This window comes from Anopheles bellator, chromosome 1, assembly GCF_943735745.2.
Source record: "Anopheles bellator chromosome 1, idAnoBellAS_SP24_06.2, whole genome shotgun sequence".
NCBI classification, from domain to species: domain Eukaryota; kingdom Metazoa; phylum Arthropoda; class Insecta; order Diptera; family Culicidae; genus Anopheles; species Anopheles bellator.
The window spans coordinates 39,704,942-39,723,806 of NC_071285.1; the positions used below are offsets into that span (position 1 = coordinate 39,704,942).

The 18,865-nt window shown below is 49.4% G+C and overlaps 4 protein-coding genes across 5 annotated transcripts in view; 2 read left to right on the forward strand and 2 right to left on the reverse strand.

The window, feature by feature from the left end:
* Positions 1–80: 80 nt before the first annotated feature.
* Positions 81–1,971, forward strand: LOC131215579 (uncharacterized). Its single transcript, XM_058209971.1, has 7 exons — positions 81–366; positions 443–572; positions 642–1,088; positions 1,165–1,359; positions 1,425–1,623; positions 1,689–1,775; positions 1,840–1,971. Exons 1-7 carry the CDS (start codon positions 81–83, stop codon positions 1,969–1,971), a joined length of 1,476 nt encoding a protein of 491 aa, XP_058065954.1.
* A 447-nt stretch (positions 1,972–2,418) lies between these two features.
* LOC131205657 (oxysterol-binding protein-related protein 9) overlaps positions 2,419–18,865 on the forward strand; it is a 31,538-nt gene continuing 15,091 nt past the window's right edge. For both annotated transcript variants that reach the window (XM_058197852.1, XM_058197853.1), the window contains exon 1: positions 2,419–2,563. In XM_058197852.1, the coding sequence (XP_058053835.1) occupies positions 2,456–2,563 (108 nt within the window). In that variant the 5' untranslated portion in view covers positions 2,419–2,455. The remainder of the gene's footprint in view (positions 2,564–18,865) is intronic.
* Positions 3,131–7,517, reverse strand: LOC131205659 (elongation of very long chain fatty acids protein 1-like). The gene is made up of 5 exons (XM_058197856.1): positions 7,037–7,517; positions 4,971–5,067; positions 4,705–4,798; positions 4,382–4,628; positions 3,131–4,316 (listed from the first exon to the last, which is right to left on the reverse strand). The coding sequence occupies exons 1-5, from the start codon at positions 7,104–7,106 to the stop codon at positions 4,006–4,008; spliced, it is 819 nt and encodes a 272-aa protein (XP_058053839.1). The 5' UTR covers positions 7,107–7,517; the 3' UTR covers positions 3,131–4,005.
* On the reverse strand, positions 13,799–15,550 carry LOC131205658 (elongation of very long chain fatty acids protein 4-like). Its single transcript, XM_058197855.1, has 4 exons — positions 15,102–15,550; positions 14,664–15,001; positions 14,431–14,570; positions 13,799–14,361 (listed from the first exon to the last, which is right to left on the reverse strand). The coding sequence occupies exons 1-4, from the start codon at positions 15,296–15,298 to the stop codon at positions 14,134–14,136; spliced, it is 903 nt and encodes a 300-aa protein (XP_058053838.1). The 5' UTR covers positions 15,299–15,550; the 3' UTR covers positions 13,799–14,133.

The following is an 18,865-nucleotide window of genomic DNA, read 5'->3' on the forward strand; positions in this document are numbered from 1 at the left end:
CGTGCTGCTTAATTACTGCATCCGAAACATTTGACCGGTGAGGGTGTCCTTTAATCGTGGTGAACTCCGAATTCCGAACGATGAGCAACGCGGACAGTAAGCCAACGGAGAGTACGTTCTGTCAGATTATGAAGCCCATCTATTGGGTATCGAAGTCGACCGGGCTGTGGCCGCAGTCGTTTATCCAGTCGTCACCCGGTGTGACGGTGCTCGACATTGGCTACATCATTTTTATCTACGTCCTGTTTGGGTATCTCATCGCTATCAACATGAGCGCGAAGCTGTGGGACTACTACATGACACCGTTTGGGTCGGAAATCCTTCGGTACGGATTACAGACACATCTAGTCAATGGGCTGTGTCTTGGTAAGTCGCCGGCGGGATCCCTCTCTCGCGCGCGCCCTTGTGCGTCTAATGGGTTGTGGTGTTTAAATTGTTCTAGGTGTACTAATAATTACCACCAACGTTGTGCAATACCGAAGAAAGTGGGAATACATGAGCTTGCTGGACGCAATAACGAAGGTAGTCGAACAGGAGTTTCATGTAAAAAATCCTGTGAGAGTTGTGCAACTGTAAGGGACATAAGCATTCACTGAAATCTGCGAGTTCACTAACTATGCATTACTTCATATTACTTCCAGTTTCATAGCGTTCATTATATTTTGGGAAAACGCGTACCTCCTGTTGGTGTTGAGTGGTTACTACTTTCTGATAGACAGAACTTTAAACATACGGACCAGCTATCTCTACACATCCTACTACATTATGAACGTATCCATGTTGGCTCTTATCAACGAGTATACTTACTTCATTGTACACATCCGACGGCTCATGACGATCGTAAACAGGCTGCTGAAGCAGTTACTGTTGAACGATGCCGAAAGTGAGCTGATTCTACTCGACAAGGGTCGCAAGGCCAAAACGCCAACCATCGCGTACGATGAGATTTTTACGATTTACGGACAAATCGGAAAGGACTTTGCCAACGGTGGAAGTCAAATGAAACCAAACAAGGCAACAAAGACTTTCGTGGTGCCGCCAGCGTCGGCAGGATTCAACAAATTCTCGCCGATGACCGTGTACAACACGTAGGACCTACTTACCAACCTTTTTGTGTGGGCAACCTCTCTGAACCTGTCTTTTAATGTTCCTTCCCCAACTCAGCTTTGTCACTCAGCTGAAGATCGACGGCGAGTCCAGCATGGATTCGATACTAAAATCACTGAACCGTCTTTCCGTTTTGCACTATCACCTGTGCGATGCGATCCGACTGGTCAATCGCATATCGTCGCTCCCGATGATGCTACAGTTTGGGGCCATATTTGTGTTTCTAGTGTTTGGCCTGTTCACCATCTACAAGTGTGTACCGGTCAGAGTGTTTGCGGACCGATGGGTTTGCTCACCAATTTTTCCTCCTTCACCAGAGCATTCAATTCCGGAACGTGGGCATTCAAAATTATGGCCGTGGCTAACGCTTCGTGGATTGCGTTCTACTTGGTGGCAATTTTGACCGTCATCACCGCCACCTCGTCAGCCACGACCGCGGGCCGCGCTACGGGCGATATCATCCACCAGATTATACGAAAGCATCAGAACCACTTCACGAGCGACGTAATTGAGAGGGTAAGTTCTGGGATCGATGGTTTGATCGATTTTTTTCTCACTATCCTATTCTGATTACGTTTAAGCTTTCCACAATGTCACTGCAAATAAAAATGCGCGAAATGTCCTTCTCCTGCGGCTTATTCCAGTTCGATTGGCAACTGTTTAGCTCGGTAGGTCTAACGGCGCCTAGATTGGGACAAATCGGTAAATATCTAACCGGAAGACGGTATGCAGATACTTTCAGCGTGCGCAATGTACCTGGTGTTTCTGATTCAGTTCGACGTAACACCTCCGCTTGGGCTTTCATCGAGCAATCTTACCTTGCCGTCTATCGAAATATTTAACATTCCGACCGACGGTGAATAGTAACGAAAACAAGCACCCGATATGAACCTATGTACTTCGCACGGTGGCATACATATTTTCTGTAATAGAGTGACGCAAATCTTACACAAATAAAGCTTTCACACGGCACCACGGCAAAATATTACGAGTAACGAATTTGCGCAATTTCCCGGGCACAGCATTTCAAAACAGCCAACTTTGACAGCTCATCGTTTTAGATCGCATTCGCTGCTGACAGTTCGCCCGCTGTCAAACGTTTCGTCAGTCAGTTCGGCTCGGTCCGTGAAATTTGTTGTTTTGCTTTTGTGAATTCGTGTCTGTTGTTTCGTGCCGTTTCTCTGTGCACCCGTGAACCGTGAAGTTACGTGGCCCGTGGTGAATCAATTGGTGTGTCCGGTTGTTCGTTTCGTGATCGCCCGCCTAATCGGCGTGATTCAGTGTGCAGGTGCTCCGGTCAACATCACCAGCCTCCCAGCAGAAGGTACCGTTCCGGGCGACCGACACAATGGCGATGCTGGAGGGAACACTGTCCAAATGGACGAACGTGATGAAGGGTTGGCAATATCGTTGGTTCGTTCTGGATGAGTACGCCGGGCTGCTGTCGTATTATACCGTAAGTTCCACCGATTACTACGTAACCCATCGAGAAGCGAAACAAGATTCGAATGCACCTTTTCCAGGCACTATGCAAACCGGCAAAGCGAGTTCCGAGGGTTTTCGGTCCCGGTCGGCACCGATTATTGATGGTTGTCTCAATATTCTATTTTAGCGATGATTAATAGGACGCATAAGAAACGGACTTCGAAATAGCCCTAGAAATAGGGCCCTCGTAGTCGGAACTCGTACCCGATGCTGCCCTACCGAATTATCTTATCGCCGGCTGATTCCGGGAATGTAAACGAATCCGCATGACTCGACTCGGGATCGTATTCGTATATGCTGGCGGGGCCAGTGCGAAAACGAAGACCTATATGCACTATCTAGCGAGCGCGAGCCCGCTTGTCGGTTCGTCGATCTCGGCCCCACGGCCTGTCGAGTTGGGTTAATTTTTCACGAAAGTGTCACGAAACTTTCATCGGATGAACCGTTTCAGGAACTTCCGCATTCCGATAAGTGCTTGTGAGCTTATAGTATAACCGTGAAAGTTGCATATTCGACACATTGCACAACTCATCACTGTCGTTTATTGTTGCATTTCAGTGGCTCAGTTTTCTTCAGTTTTACCCCGATAACCGGAGCTACTTTGTATGTCACTGAACGGCTGGCGTGTGTTAAAATCGTTACGGGTCGTCATCAGCGTGGTTCTGGTGATCGATTTCCTGCATCATACGATAAGAAACCGTAGCTACACTTGGTAAACGAGATAAGCATTCAGCCCATGCTAGGGATGATACCGATTAACGTGTACAGTAACACGGCCTACGATTCTTCCTTCCGATTCTGCACTGTTCGCTTCATTCTTTCTCTTATCTTTTGAGCTCTTTTCGCTACCAAACCCGGCGACATGTATTTGCCGTGCTCTGTACACTGCTTTATTCAGGTTATGCCAAGACATGCACTAGCCCCACGGCCGCCTGGCGGTGGGGTTATAAGGTTCGTTGAGCGAGCAGTGACAGTGTCACGGCCGCACACGGTCAGCTGACACACACGGCTCTGTGATATGCAAAAATAAATATTTACCACTAAGAAAATCACTTTCACGCCCGCCGCCCTTTCGACGGTCTTGCACACGCGGCGAACGTGCAAGCATTGGCAAAACTGCAAGAGGGCTGTGCGGAAGTTGGCAAATGAAAATTCCACCGTTGGCAAAAGGTGATAGGGGACCGTAGAAGGAGAAAACAGAAAATAAACAATCTTTACAAAAGTACTAGAGCTCCGTGTTTGGCGTGCGCCGGAGCGATGGTGTGCCGTAGTGTGTTTGTTGTAACCTTTTACTTTCTAATAACCGAAAGCCCATGTTATCCCGTCCAGTCCCGTCCCGCCGTGCCCCCATTGTTTCCTTAATGCACCGGATCCTGCGGTCCCAAGAAAACGGTCCTCCACTGCTTTCCCCCTTCAATGCGCCTTTAGCTTCCGCGCCTTTCGGATGTACGTCTGGATGTAGAAGTTCGTGAACAGACTGATCAGGATGACGAGATTGACGGCGTGAAGCATGTAGATCGTTTTGTTGGCCGCACACGTTGGCTGAAGGGCTGCCCGGACGTGCACCAGCATCGTGACCAGCTGCGCCAGCTGTATGATGGTGATGGCCGGCTTGATGCGGCCCGTGAGCGGTTGGCAGGCTTTGAACGACGACAGAAAGTAGTACGAGTACATGATGATATGCACGATCGAGTTGAGCACCATGATGGACATCTCCTGATACGCTGCGATTGGGAAAGGACTCATCAGAACGATCGCTGGTGGCACTGGGATCGATCGATTCACTTACACAAACTCAGCTTCAGGCTCCACCAAACGATGAGGAAAGTACTGATGTGGTGGTACACGTGTAGCGCCGACACCTGGTTCTGCTTTTTGCGCAACACGAAAAACACCGTCTCGATGAACTCAACCAACCGGAGGCACATCGCGAGCCACCCGTAGTACACTGCATCCAGACCGTGCTCATACGCCGTCACCGGCAGCTTGGGTGTGCATCTACCGATGAACCGGAACTTGAACCCTACCTTGATGTACTGGGTGAAGGGGGAGAGAAAATGGTAAACTTCCAAAACCATACGTAAGCCTGCGCCACCGGCCTTCGGTACTCACATTCAGCACCAGGAAGGTGCATGCAAACACTTGGAAAATATTGTACGCCGCGATGATCCAGCGCAGATTGTATGGTTTCCGATTTTCCATATAGCTGCCGGACCGCGAATCGTAAAACGGATAGATATGATTCATTTTAAATAAGGATTGGCCCTTAGCTCTAAGTTATAAGCGTATTCCGAGCAGGTTTCCCGTTCATCCGGAACGGATTTGGGGATGCGGATCGTATCGGGCCGCGCACCCATCCGCCCCCTCGGTCGCCTTACCTTGGGCCGTATTTGTAGATGAAGTAGAGGTATATGGCAATCAGGATGGTGCTCGGTACTGGCGATGCCATCAAAGGGTACTCGTCGATGTGTTCCTCTGCGCGGCATCCCGATCAAGTGACGAGCCGGTCGGCGAAAGATAGAGCAGCGAGCAAGATCCAGACAAAGAACAATATGAGACATAACAGCAGACGAAAACGAAAATGCGCTGCGCCGCGAAAGCGATTTAAAATTCATCGATGACGCCAACCTGCGGCCTGAGGCTACAACAGCTCGCCGCCGATCGCTTCCTTGCTTGGATTGTTTTTTGCTTCGATTCCACTGGGGCTCTCATTAGTGTGTCTGACTGACTAAGAGACGTCGTGCGTCGAGCTATTGACCGGCGCGTATCGGGTTTCGACTGGTACGGTTAGAATTTTAATCAATGCACGCACGTGCTTCACCGGTTTTGGTGATAGGCCCCTCCCCGCTGCCGAATCCATCCCCAGCCAGCCAGCCAGACTCGATCGATCGTTATTCATTATTCATTTGTCACATTTCTAGTGAACACAGCATGCTGTGGAAATATAGTAGCGCCTTCAGCTGGGCGGGTTATGACAAATGATGTCAAAAAGTCGAAACATTAAATTACTGACTGACAAATGGTCTTCGCGGAAAGGATGTTTTTTCCACTTGCCAGTGGGTCACTGAATGTAATTTTGCATCAGCAATTAGGCAGCCCAAAAAAGGGATTATTTAAAGGCCACTGAGGCCACTGGGTAACAGTCGGGGTTGCATTTGAATGAAATTTGCAGTCCATTAAGAGTGGTTGGTGATGTTTTTTGACATACATGCCACTTGTTAATCTTAAACCCAGCTAAGGTGCATTCGAAGCCACGCTTGGGGTGGCCCTGTGACGGGAGACTGGACAAAAAAGGGAGCATACTCTTCGTTAGCCTTGAAACTTAAGCATCTGTCAGGTGGGGGCAGTTAGTATCGAGGAGGGTCATTACTTGGTTCGAGTGGTTCGAGGAGGAACAGCAACACTTACGCGTTGTTGTACTAGTAAATAGCGCCTGTGACGAGGTTGACGCTGGCTTTTTGCACCTCAACGTTTTAAACTATGTCCACAAAATGTATGCTGTTCCCTTGACCCCGAGGGACGACAGGCAAGCCGTTTTTGCTTGTTCCCACGAAACATTCTAGAGAGCTCAGATCGTAAATTCTTTACACTTCTTTTAGCCAATCTAGTGACAGTTTCTACCCATTAACGAATGGCACAAAAAGGAGGCCTCCAACACCTTTTTTTTGCTTTCTTAAAAAAACATTTTTATGTTGTGCGCGAGTGGGACATAATTCAATTCTCACATCGCGTTCACCGAATAGAAACTTTCCGATGGCCAGCACGAGAACGGCATACCTAAGTGGGATTCGCCAAAGAACGAACTCCGATTTTAATGACGTTATTTGAACTGCGACGGCGCGATCGCGTACCAAAAAGACGTCAATCAAACGATACCTTTCATTTGCCAATAAATCTTAACACGCTTCCTTTTGCCGTTTTGCTGAGGTGCTTAGCGAACATCTGATCGGTGCGATTCATTTGCATTCATTTGGTGCACTCCCGGGCGCGCTTAGCAACGCTGTCTCCCGGTCTGTCGGTCAAGAATCGGCTTAACGGTTGCGTCATCGTCACAGCCGTCTGTTCTACTTTCTTTGCACAAAGTCCAAAACCCCTCTAACCGGACTGCTTTCACGTGCGGCGAGTGGCACGAAGAAGGAAGGGTTTATGCTGAATAGCACGCATCACACACCGGTCCGCGGCGAGCGGTTGGCGGTACCACTGTATCATATCCGTTGCCCGTTTTCTAGCGGGTGCCGTCTGCGGCTGTGGCCAGTTTTTCTTACTGTCGTTGTTTTGTGTCACTTGGTTTTCGGTGGCAACGCGCGCCGTCGAGGAGGAAAAGTTTTGCCAGGTTAAAGGTAAACACACTTGAAATCGGTGGCACACTGTACTCCCCGAGGCGTTGAGCAAAATGTGGAACCATTTCTGTGTCTGTATGGGAAGGATGGTAGTTTCCACTTACCGACACCCTTGACGTTGAACAGATCGTAGATCGTGAAGTCGGTGAGATTCATCTGCTGAAGGAAATCCATGGTGCGGAACTCGGGAGGATTCGATTCTGTCTCGATCGATCGCTGGCGGACAAGCACGACACCCTGTAGGAGCGACACCTTGAAGGATCGAGAGTATCACAGCTGTTCGTCGTGGTTGAGCCAAGCACCAACACCGTTCGCTTTCGTTCGATCGATCGATTGCACAAGACACACTTATTTTTGGACAGGACGCAACAGAGCTCCCAGGAACCGGTACGAGCGCTTTCGGTGCTTCCTCAACACTTTCGGTGGTTCGATAGGGCGCGCCTCGTCCTGCTTGACCACCAGCCGGACGTCGTGTCGTGGAGATACTGCGGTGGCCACACTTTCGCTCCGCTAGGCCGTCCCTCTTAAGCTTAAGCCCGGCAGCGATCCCGAGGCGATGATCGTGTACCACACATCCACGCGCGATACTGGCCACCGTGGAACTGCGGAGCGCGCGAAGGGGCTCCGATGCAGACGCGCGCGACAGGCCACAGTCTGCGTAGCGTGCCGCACTGTCGCGCGACACTACGGCGCGAACGGCGCCACGCGGCCACCACTTTCTCATGTTGTTGAATTTTAAGTTTTACCTTTCTTTTAGACCCTTGCGTAAAGCAAGTGCCGCATGACCCCCGTTTGGGCTCCACCGAAGCAGGGCGAGCCGATTTCGGTAATTGCATTGCCATGGGCCGGCGGCGCGCGCGATGCAACGTTCAGCCGAGAGATCCTCGAAAAAATAAAACAGTGATTCCGGTTCGGCGGGCTCGAGGATGAAACATATGTCCAGCCGGCTATTTTCACTTTTCAGCCTGGCGGAGAAATTTATGGTTGATAAAGAAGAAAAAGGGAACCACCAACACGCGTACTAGAAAACAAAAAACAAATGAAACAAGAGAATACAAAAAACCTCGGAAACCGGCAACTAGTGTACGAGTTTTTGGTGGCCCTGCAGCCGATCGGGGCCTTTTGCAGTTCGCAGAGAGGTTTACATTTAAATTTTTCCATAATTAAGATAACTGCGAGAGGGGGTTTTCATTTCCTTCACGACACGCTGCCGGCCGCCGGCCACCCTTGTGTATTGCAGGCCAGACCCTAGCATTCATCTCGATCGCAGTCGCTTTTTGGCTGAATCGATTTTTGCATAATATGTACTGTTTTGCATAAGATATGGCGTATGTTTTGGTAACCAAGTTTATCGCGCCGCGACCGGATTGGATTGAATTGGATAAGAGCCTCATTTTATCCAGTTCCAGGCAGACGGAGAACAGTCTCTCACTCGCGAAAAGGCACACCAGGTGCTGCACGGTAGAAGGGTCGTTCTGTTTGGCGAAATGGTCAGCTCTTTTCTAAACCAATTAGTCAACCGCCGCCGCTAGGATTAATAGTTTCGCGGAGAGCGTTTGCCAATGTCGCATATCGAATGAGGTGCTTGTGGATCGGCCACCAGAGTTACCACCATAGGCACAGTGCCCTTGCCGCCGGCATCTGGGCCCGAAGGTTAATGTCTGGCACCCATTTCCGTCGCTTATCGCGCGCGCGGGACACTCTTCTATCTGAGGACGAACCGGGTAATTGTCCACGCCGAAGAAATCTCCCGAACTCTCACCAAGGTCACGCATGAACGCTACCGGTGGTCGGTGCGCTAGCTAATCCAAAACAGCCTAGACCACCTGCTAACGGCGTCGGGGCCAAGAAGCACCGACCTTCCCGGGGCTCTTAAACGCGTTGGCGTTTAAAGAGTTCGGTTTTCCTATTTATTCAAATATGTAATTTGCATTTCCCCCAAAGCAAAACCGTTTCTTCCGCATTCGGTGGAACGCGAACTCTGGTGCGCCTGTGACCGGTACGTGGAATGTGTGTCCCTTTTAACCTTCTGCATTTTTGGATGGCGGACGAAGAATAGGAAACGGCGGCGTGTTGTGTCGTTAATTTTCTGTAGAAAATCCTAATTTAGCACTTCGCGTGTTTCGCATTAAACATTAACAACACTGATGGTTGCCGGTGTGTCCTATGCCGATGTCTCGGCCGGTGTTGTGTCGATCTTTTCGCTGTATTTATCTTTGTGCTGCTTCCGATACGTCTGTCGAATCTGGCCGTGCGAAATGCGAAAAGTTGTAGGAGCCTCGAAACGTGATACTGTGATATGCACACTAATTTAAATCACACCGACGCCGACCCCGTTATCTATCGCTTAACTCCCCTTCGGGATCCGCCGAGATTGACGGTCGGCCTTAGCAACCGATCAATGAGGGATCGCCAACGTGGATTATGTTGCCGGCCGGCTAACTTTCAATCGTTCGTTTTACTTCCCGGTCGTTCCTGGACTCGGGTTCGTTGGCTCCCGAACGACACGAACGCGGTTGTTCGTGGCTTTTTGGAGCTCTCTTTTGGGAGAAGTTCTTACGTAAAGAAATGTACTACAAAAAGACGACTCATTTGACTCGGTAAAGCGCGCACATTCGGGCGGGAGTTTATCACGTACACAAACCAACAGCCCACTGGGTCGGAGGTTACTGGGTGGGTTGCTAGGCATTAATCTCGCATTCACAAGATCAACCTAAAAGAGAAACTCCCTAAGCCAAGCGTACGTATTCTGTGTGGTGGAGCAAACGAAAGACTTAACCGCCAGACAACGAACCCTTTCAAAAATATTGCGAAAAAGTATATGACGTAGACTTCGAATTTGGGACCAACCGTAGAAAGTGCGTGGAGTGACTAATGATTTCGAAAATCCAACGTTTGATGTAATCAATAACAAGCAACCCCGGGTTGGCCCGTGTTGTAGACGTTTCGTGACCATTTTCACGACTCGCGAAAGACAATCAGATTTATGTTTGGATTTGATAGTTGTTTCCAATTTTGCAGGTTGGTGTCCACACGGTCGGGTGGACACCAGGGGTGGATCAGCTTAATCAAGCCCCCCGTGTACCAATATCGCCCGTGAGAACGGTTCTACAGCGCTCCGAACGTGGATTCTCACACTCGGTTTCATCCTTGGATTCGAGTGGCGTGTTTTGCCAAAATCATTTCCCACGTGTGACGGCGGTTTTTGTGTACCTATGTGTGCCTTCCATCCTATCACGCTGGCACCGCATGGAACGAACTTGACCTATAACCCGTATCGAACTAGCCGGCCCAATATTGTCTCATATCCGCCTCGGCCGACCGAAGGGCACCGATAATGAGCCGCAGCGTCCCAAGTATGGCGAATGTTTGTGGGAAAAAATTGCATCACATTGCACAATGGGGGTGACCGCAATTCGGAGCGATCCGGTGCACTGAAAACCTAGCGAAGGGCTGGCTGGAGTTGGTGTCGCTACTACACCAAAATACACAGCGCCGAAAATAACGAGTCCGAAGCACCGACTACGCGCCACGGAATGCGCTGCGTTGTCGTCGTAACATTCGAAAATCGGTCTTCAACGTAACGTTTACAGTGCCTCCCTTGGTGTGTTTTTTGGGGCTTTTCCTTTTTTCCGCCAAAAGCGGGAGCTTCTCCCACTCTCTCTCCATCTCACTCGGTAACACAGCATAAATTGTAATGCTCCCCTCTGGACGGCCGACGGAGCCACATTTCGTTCGCTCGCGGCCATATTATCGAATGTGACACACGCACTGGGCGTCAGGCCGGCGGGGTAGCCTTTCGCTTGTCCGGGCCGAACAAATGTGCTTAAAAATAATACCCACACCCGGCCATAACGAACCACCGAAGGGTGTCGGAGTTTGTGGAAGAGCTCCGAGCCCGGACGGGCGCACACAGCAATCGGTCGGGTTCCAGTCGGGTGATTGAGAAACAAAATTATATCAACATTTGGACGACTTTTCTTTCGAAATTCGTTAATCAACGTCCGGCGAAAAGGGATCGGAAAAGTCGGAGGCGGTTGAAAGTGAAGTGGCCGCCGTTTTGAACCCATCTCCAGTGCGGGTGAAAGTGGACCCCATGATGTGGTGTTTGGCGCTCGCTCCAAATCGCGATCGATTGACTCGCGAAGGTTAGGGTCGGCCGTTCGATTAGGAAACCGTTTTTGCGACACCCTTCCGTTTGTCGTTGTTTGTGTTTTTTTTTCTGGCGTTACACTGATTGATCCGATCTTCTTCCATCACTTTGGGGGGGCGTCGTAGTCAACCCTCGGAATCGGCCATGGAAAACCCCAACGGGGACCCTTGAAGGTGGTTGGCACATCCTTCGTACCATTCGTACCGTTCTTTTGTTCGGGGGGCTCCGTTCCGGTTCCGAAAGCCATTCGGCAGCGCAGAAGCGGAAAATGGAAAATTAGTTGAAGCGCCGAGAGGAAGCCACTGACAGAACCGATCGATTAATTATTGTTTATAAGCCGCCCGAACGCCGTTTGTTCGGTCGTTGAGGCCACTGTTACCACATTGGCCGACGAAAACGTTCGACGGGGCGCTCTCATGGACAGATTTATGTTCTATCAGCCGGAAAAATGGGCCCATAGCTATCGATTTTCTCCCGGTCACCGAATGCCGATCACCGATCGATCGGGGCGCGCTTTAGTACACGTTACGCCGCCGGAGACGCAAACATTAAGGTGTTGCGGCCCGGAACTGCCAGCCGGGATCGCGATCGCGATCAAATACCGTGCCCGGGCGCGCAGTGTCAATAGTTACAAAATGGAGCCGCCTCAAAGGGACACAAACATTGAATAACACTCCCAGCTTAGCCAGCAACGGCAGCAGCGGCCAGGCGGGCTCTCTGGCGCGTTGTGTTCCGACGCTGTGTGGGCAAATATTAATTCCTCCTTTTTTTTTTTAAACGCCCAATTCTACACCGGCCCGATAATCGATTCATCTTCCTGCTTTGCTGTCATTACACATTGAAATGATTTTGTGAACTTATGAACGCCCATTATTGATTATACGTCATTCAAATGAAGCCCCGTGGTGTGGTGGAGAAAAAAGGTCCCACGCAGAATAATCATAAGTGGGTTTAGTCGCGTTGCGCATTAAGAGTGGCGTCAATCGCACGTGGCGATGGTGAACACTCTGGCGGCGCAAGAACTTGTCGATTAGAGGTGCAGTAATTAAAACAGTAATTAAGAACATTGTCGCCGCGCAGACGGAAGTGGTACGCACCACCACCGTCCTGGCTGCTGGTGCGTCAATTCGAACCGTAAGGCTACCACCGTGCCCAATAACGCTACATCGTGTTTTAATGTTTCCCCCGCGCGGCCACAGGTGGATGACGCAAGCCCTACGGGGCCCGTCTCCCGGGGAAAGATGCACCTCCGGTCACGTGTGCCTTTTGCGTGTTCGAAAATCTGGCTGATTGGCGCCCAGCTTTTCGTCTCGGTTATCATCGTACCGGAAAAGGCCAACCCGAGTCGAGTGGTGAACCTTTAAACCTTGGCGTCACCTCCAAAGATGAGTTAGATCACGCATTTTTTTTCTTCACCGACTTCCCCATTTGAAGTGCTCTTTATGAATATGTTTATAATCTCGTGGGGAACTCCGAGTTGGTGTTGGAGAGTTACAACTGAAATTTCATTCACCGCCCCGGATCTTCAAGTGGCCGGTGGTTGGCGAAGGCCGACCGACAGCAGAAAACAACTTTTATAGTCTGGCCGTTAGTTTGGGCGACATTTTCAACGGGTTTCCCGGGTGTTAGTGTTTTTTTTAGTTACCTTTAGTACTTTGCCTGCGCCACACGCACCGACCTTGTTTACTTGCGGCCCCGTTCAAGGGGTCGGACGCAGGGCAAAAACGAAACGTTAGGGTCAATTTGTTGGCCCGACACCGAGAACGACAAGTTGCTGGTGCGTGTGCACGTCGATTTCATTGAAGGTTAATGCACTGATTCTGTGCTTCATTTTGTGTGGTGGTGTGTCCCTTTTTTTGTGCCACCCAACATGAGCAATAGATCCTTATGCCAGATCCGGTTCACTCAAACGTTCGCGCAAACGTTTAGGCCATCCGTAGGCTTCGTTTAGTATTTTATTAATTTATTGTGCGTTATTTCTAGCCACGACGATCCCGGCTTGGATGCCAGATATCCGCCAGATGTGCTGTTGCGGGGAGGGGAGGGGAGGGGAGTGTTGTGCAAATTTAACAACAACTCTGACACGATTTTTGCATAACCCTCGAGATCTATTGTGTGCGCGGTGTGCGCCGCGCAAATTAGGTCAAATGGCTGTTGGCGGTTTGATGGGCGGCGATTAGCTTTTCCCCAAAAATACATCAAACGCGCCTCGGTTACGTCTCTCGTCAGCCACGAACGACACAGGCTGTGTCCAGCGAGGGCCGGCTGCCCCCCTTCCCGAGGAGCCCCACGGCCCCCATGCATTTATGTAACACTTTTAATCACTTTCTCTGGGCCCGGGACGGAGGAAAGCTATTGTTGTAAATTTTTCACCATCCAACCATCTGTGTATGAAAAGTGCGGTTGCTGCCGGTGCGCGCCGCGTGTCCGGCGTTGGTTGGTGCGCGAAACGAAAGCTAGCTTTTCGGGGCCCGGGGTCCGGCGGTGGTCCTTTTTATTCGATCAATTATAACGAGCGAGCCACTAAGGGGCAAATAAAAATTACAATTACTAAACAGCTCGGTGGCGCGTGTGTGGCCAACACGTGACCATGCGGCGATCGCCTCGGTTTGGCGGGTAACTGTCATCGGTTTCGCTGGGACTTTCGGATGTTTCGGACGGAAGCGAAGTGGCGACTAATGAACAGGCGCGCAGAGATCGTCGTCTAGGAGCTTTCCACTAACCCTACTGAAAGTGACTTTATTTTCACCGCTGGGTGGTTTGTTTTCGATTTTCATCTGTAGTCTCGCGGCTGTGTGTGCGTGTTTGTTCATAACCATATAAATATATCGCGTCGTGTGGTCGTCATGTGTTCTGCACGGATGCGCACTCCGTAGTGCGCACAGTTTGAAATGGGAGAGCAGGACTATAATTTAGTATGCTATCCTCTCGCGATCTCCCCCACGTATCACTGATCACTGTCCCAGCAGCAGCCGACATACGCCGCACATCCTTCCGGCACCAATTAGAGTGTGTACCACACTGGGGGGGCGGACGAACCTCAGCCGCCTAGTCCAGCTTTCTGCTGCTCCGGTTGCTCCGGCTCAGGCCCCCGTCGGTGTAGCAGACGCCGAGCGTTTGGCTGATGGCGGTCCGATACGTTTTGTAGTAGAAGTTGACGAACATCGAAATCAGCACCACCATGTAGGGCATGTAGAGCATGATGTGGGTGCGCGGTATGCCGCACCCGCTGCGCATCGCAAACAGAATGTTGAGCAGGATGCTGACGAGCTGGATCTGCAAGGACACAAACACATTAGTGGCCGTAGGGATCAGAAAGGGGAAAGGGGAGAAGGGATCACTTACGATCTGGATCGAGGTGATGTATCGCTTCAGTTTGCTCAACTTGAACGGCACGTACTCGGGAATGACGGCCATCAGGTAGTACGAGTACATGCACATGTGCACCATCGAGTTGACGATGATCGTGTAGGTGAGCATACTTCCTGTGGCGAGAAGGAGACAGGAGAGAGGGAGAGAAAGGGAGAGAGAGAGAGAGTCTCATGAGTGCCTCCAGGAACGGTCCCGGTGTGTACTACCTCCGACATATTTGGCAAATATCCACGCCAGGAGGTACGTGAAGACGTGATGGTAGACGTGCAGGAAGGAGATCTGGTTGCGCTTTTTGCGCAGCGCAAACATGACCGTCTCGGTGAGCTCGATCGTCTTCACGACGTAGTTGAGGTACGCGGCGACCAGGAACCCGATCGCATCCTTTCCCTCGGAGTAGTCGACCAGCTCGCACGCGTACAGGTAGCGGAAGGTCCAGCCGTGGCGCACGAGCTGCCGGATCAGGCAGTAGCACACCACCACCTGAAACGCGTTGTAGCCCACCATCACCTTGCGCAGATCGTACGGTTTGCGATCGCGCATATGACTGTGAAGGGGTACCGCGCAGGTGAGATATGGAGTTACGCCGAAACAACTGGCAACTGCGAAACCGCCGACGGTGTGCGATTCACCGCGCGCACACTTACTTGGGTATCCAGTAGAACACGAGCAGGAAGTAGACGGCCAGCACCGCCAGCGGCCAGAGCGGGCTGTACAGGAACGGGAAGCGCTCCGAGCGCTTATCGCTCAGATCGTCCACCAGAAAGGTGTACCAGTGGTCGAGCTGCTGCTGGAACCCCTCAAGACTGCCGGCACCCCCTTGGGTACTGTTGTCAAAATCCATGCCGTGTGTTTTGTGGGCGTATTTTGTGTGGTGCGCGAGGCTCGAGAACGTGACGGACGGTTCGTTCTTTTCCGTGTTCTTGCTGGGCGCCGGGGGCAGCGATGTTGGCCGGTTGGCGTTCGGGCGCGCACTGCCACGATCGTCGTCCGCTGGAACGACGGCGCGCTGACAAAAACGGACTTGGCGTCACCAACGAACCACTCTGCTCTCTACTGCTCTACCGACCCGAGTCCGTGTGCGCTCCAAGCTGCACTGCCGGGGAGACTACTGGCTCGTGGACGGTCGGGATCCGGCCACTAGACGGAGACCGCGGACCGCGCCGAGTCCGCGGCGGCGCGTGGCGAAGTAGCAGCCCAAACAATAAAAAAAAACAATATCGGGTCGCGCAACGGTGTCGCGTGACGTTGCGCGCGCGCTAGCGAAGGGTTTAATCGGCGAGCACTCTGATCGCCGAGGAGACGATCGTTGGCGAACCCATTAAAAGCCCCATTTGCCGTGGGTAGAGGGGGGGTGGTTTCGATTGAACTGTCCTGCGTTTCGTTAGCGACTCTGCCTGTTTTATGTTTGCCTAGGAGGCATCACTTTCTCGCTCGAGAGACGGTCTTCGGACGATCCGATGACCTTGGGTCCCGGAGGCTTCGTTAGGGGTGAAGAGAGTGGAAAAGATGTTCCTTCTTTCCAACAATTTGTCGCAAAGTTTCTAAATAGCCTGATTTTGCATCGATAAACACAGAACGCAATTCTGACCACATGCAGCTACTTTTCCGTGGCGTGAGCGCATCTCCTCTGAACTGCCTTTGCCTTGTTTACACAGCTCAGTAATTGGGGAAATGATTGGGGAGTTATGCACGCATAAAGTTTATTTGCATTGAAAGAGCACGGGCTGGCCATCGTCGTTATCCGGCATCGTGCCTAATTTCGCTTTAATTCTGGTTTAAATAACCATCCATTTTGCGGCCATTTTATTTGCATATGGCCATTGCATTTCATTTTGATTTGTGGGTGTCGCCGAAGATGGCGAATCATTCGCTTGCTGATCGGCGTCCAAAACACAGCACGGGCAAGTAAACACATGTGACCCCTTTTGGTTCATGTACGTTTGTTTTTTTCGAAATTATATTCTGTGGATGGAAACCTCGAGTATTGTGTCGATCTATTTGTGAGTATAATTGTTATTTAGCATTAAAAACCACAATTCATTTACCGTAGAAAAATGCCGGCTAATTTCTCCAAGTTAACGCTCTAAATGATTAAGCTCTTCAAAAAATTAATTGTGTACGCTATTGGTAGTTTGTACAGTGTAACAAGAATGGTTTCGAGGTTAAACGTGCTTCCTCAATGACTCATTGGAAGCTTGAGGCCATATGGTTTGTTATGTGAAAACCTGTAAAAGTGAGTAAAAATGTAGAACTATAGAAAGTAAAAAGTACAGAAACAATCGAAATGCAACAACAAGATTAGGATGGCTGGCTGTGGGAACAATGTTAGAAGATGTTTGCGTTTCAGATGCCGAAAAGTACTACAAACGATTGAATATAAAGAAAGCCAAATTGTGACGATGAATTTCGACAAACCTTTCAAACCAGGCCGTTAAGGGGCAGGGAGGCCGTTAATTTAAAATGCAAAATCATTGCGTTTGGTTGCATGCAAGCGCTGAACGCATGTACGGTATGTTGTGTGCAATTCGTCTGAAAATGTTGGTTTTCCTGAAAGCATTAAAACTGTTGATGCTTTAGAATTATTTATTAGTCAGAGTCATACATTTTGTAGTTTGAAAAGCAACCTTTAAAAAAGATATGACATATTATGTTTTTATGATTTTTTTCGGCCATAACTTGGCGAACGTAATTTTTCAAATGCTCCAAAGCTGCAGGCTTGTCAGCACGATCTTTTCCCTTGCACCACAAGGAAAAGTATGAACGGTGTTAAATCGCATGGCATTGGTCGTCAATTGACATCACCAAACCACATCTTCCAAGTCCACATCTTCAATTTCTGGCCAAACAAAATTTATTATTATTTGGCGGTATCGCTCGGAATTGACGGTAGTGGTCCCTTCGTCGTGTTCGACCAAATAAGGTTCTATGACTCAGCCAGCGCTTAAATCGCACGATACAGACACCTTTTCTGGATATAACGGCCTCCCTTCAATCGATTGTGGGATTTTCACTGCCCCAGATGCGTCATATTTTCTTTATTTACGCAGCTGCCAAGTGAAAAATATGGCCCGTTGGCAAAGAAAATTTTACTGGAAAGATTAGCGTTTTCGGCCTGATGCTCAAGAACCCGATTGGCGTATTATTTTCATTGTTGATGGTCAGTGGGCTTCAATTGATGTGTTAGCTGGACTTTATACGGACGCAGGTGAAAATTTAGGTGCTTTCTTCAAATTTTCGCACAATCTTACCCACGGACGAGAGTAGGATCATGACGACCAAAGTCATTTCGAATGGTTCGAAGCGTATTTTAGTTTGACAGGCTGTTCTGTTGTTAAGCGACTTATTTTCCAAAATGGCACCATGGAAAGATTGGCCAATATTTTAATCATAAACAAAACAAAACAAAAACAAAAAATCAAACAATCGTTAATATAATCATAATACAAAAATCAATTCTTTAGTACCATTTTAACAGATGAGCAAAGATGATTTGTGATTTTAAAATAATTTATTTATTTCTTTGTTTGTTTTAATTGCAAACTATTATTGCCCTATGATTAATGATTGTATCAATAACAAGTAAATGTAGATTTGTTTTTTTCTTGCCAAAATTTCTATTGAGCTGCTATCGATGCATTTGAAATCTCTTTCTCATATCGCTCTAACTAGCATTTAGATAAAATTTTTACTTTGATTCAGTTGCAATTTCAATTGATTTTCAATTTAGTTATTAGCTTCTACGCTTAGCTCATCTTTAAAACCATCTGCATAATGCATTCTAGAAAAGAAACGACACTACTACTGTCATAACGAGTAATGTACGTCGTTTGCACAACCTTTTTTGCAAAGTAAGAACCATTCTAATTCCAATCACATCCACAGATTAAAGCTTTCTCTCTCTTCGTCTTCCTAACCGACATCGGGTTCAATCGGAGACAGTTTTCTTCGCCCTTGACAGACGGCCAGCCGAAACCGATCGATTTCATTTCGCCGAACACTAGCAAAATAAATGACCCACAACACTGCAACAGTAGCAGCAGCAGCGGATCGCAAACCTGACCGCGAAAAGGGGCCGACGCCGTCCGTCGCGCCAGCCTCGCTAGTGAGCCAGCCGTTTTTTGTCGGCCACCCCCTTCGGCGGTCTGTTGCTGTAGGATTTTTTGTAAAAATCACAAAACAGATACGTCAGGATGAGGATGTTCGGTATGTACATGGCCAGGAACGGGTGCGAGATTTTGCAGCTTGGATTGAGGCCAAACAAATTGTTCGCCATGATCAGACAGAACTGGACCTGCGAAAAACCCGAGGAAACCCAGGATGAAATCTGAGTGGTTCGGTTCGGGTGGTTCGAGCCTGCTAGCTTACCAGCTGAATTTTGGTGATGTACTTTTTGTACTTTGCCACCAGA

Coding starts and splice junctions, on each gene's coding strand:
- LOC131205658 (XM_058197855.1), bottom strand. CDS start 15,298: ATGGATTTTGACAACAGTACCCAAGGGGGTGCCGGCAGTCTTGAGGGG. Junction 15,002..15,101: donor GTGTTCTACTGGATACCCAA/GTAAGTGTGCGC, acceptor ACCCCTTCACAG/TCATATGCGCGATCGCAAAC. Junction 14,571..14,663: donor ATTTGCCAAATATGTCGGAG/GTAGTACACACC, acceptor TTCTCGCCACAG/GAAGTATGCTCACCTACACG.
- LOC131215579 (XM_058209971.1), top strand. CDS start 81: ATGAGCAACGCGGACAGTAAGCCAACGGAGAGTACGTTCTGTCAGATT. Junction 367..442: donor AGTCAATGGGCTGTGTCTTG/GTAAGTCGCCGG, acceptor AAATTGTTCTAG/GTGTACTAATAATTACCACC. Junction 573..641: donor CCTGTGAGAGTTGTGCAACT/GTAAGGGACATA, acceptor TATTACTTCCAG/TTTCATAGCGTTCATTATAT.
- LOC131205659 (XM_058197856.1), bottom strand. CDS start 7,106: ATGGATTTCCTTCAGCAGATGAATCTCACCGACTTCACGATCTACGAT. Junction 4,629..4,704: donor GCACCTTCCTGGTGCTGAAT/GTGAGTACCGAA, acceptor CCCTTCACCCAG/TACATCAAGGTAGGGTTCAA. Junction 4,317..4,381: donor GAGCCTGAAGCTGAGTTTGT/GTAAGTGAATCG, acceptor TCCCAATCGCAG/CGTATCAGGAGATGTCCATC.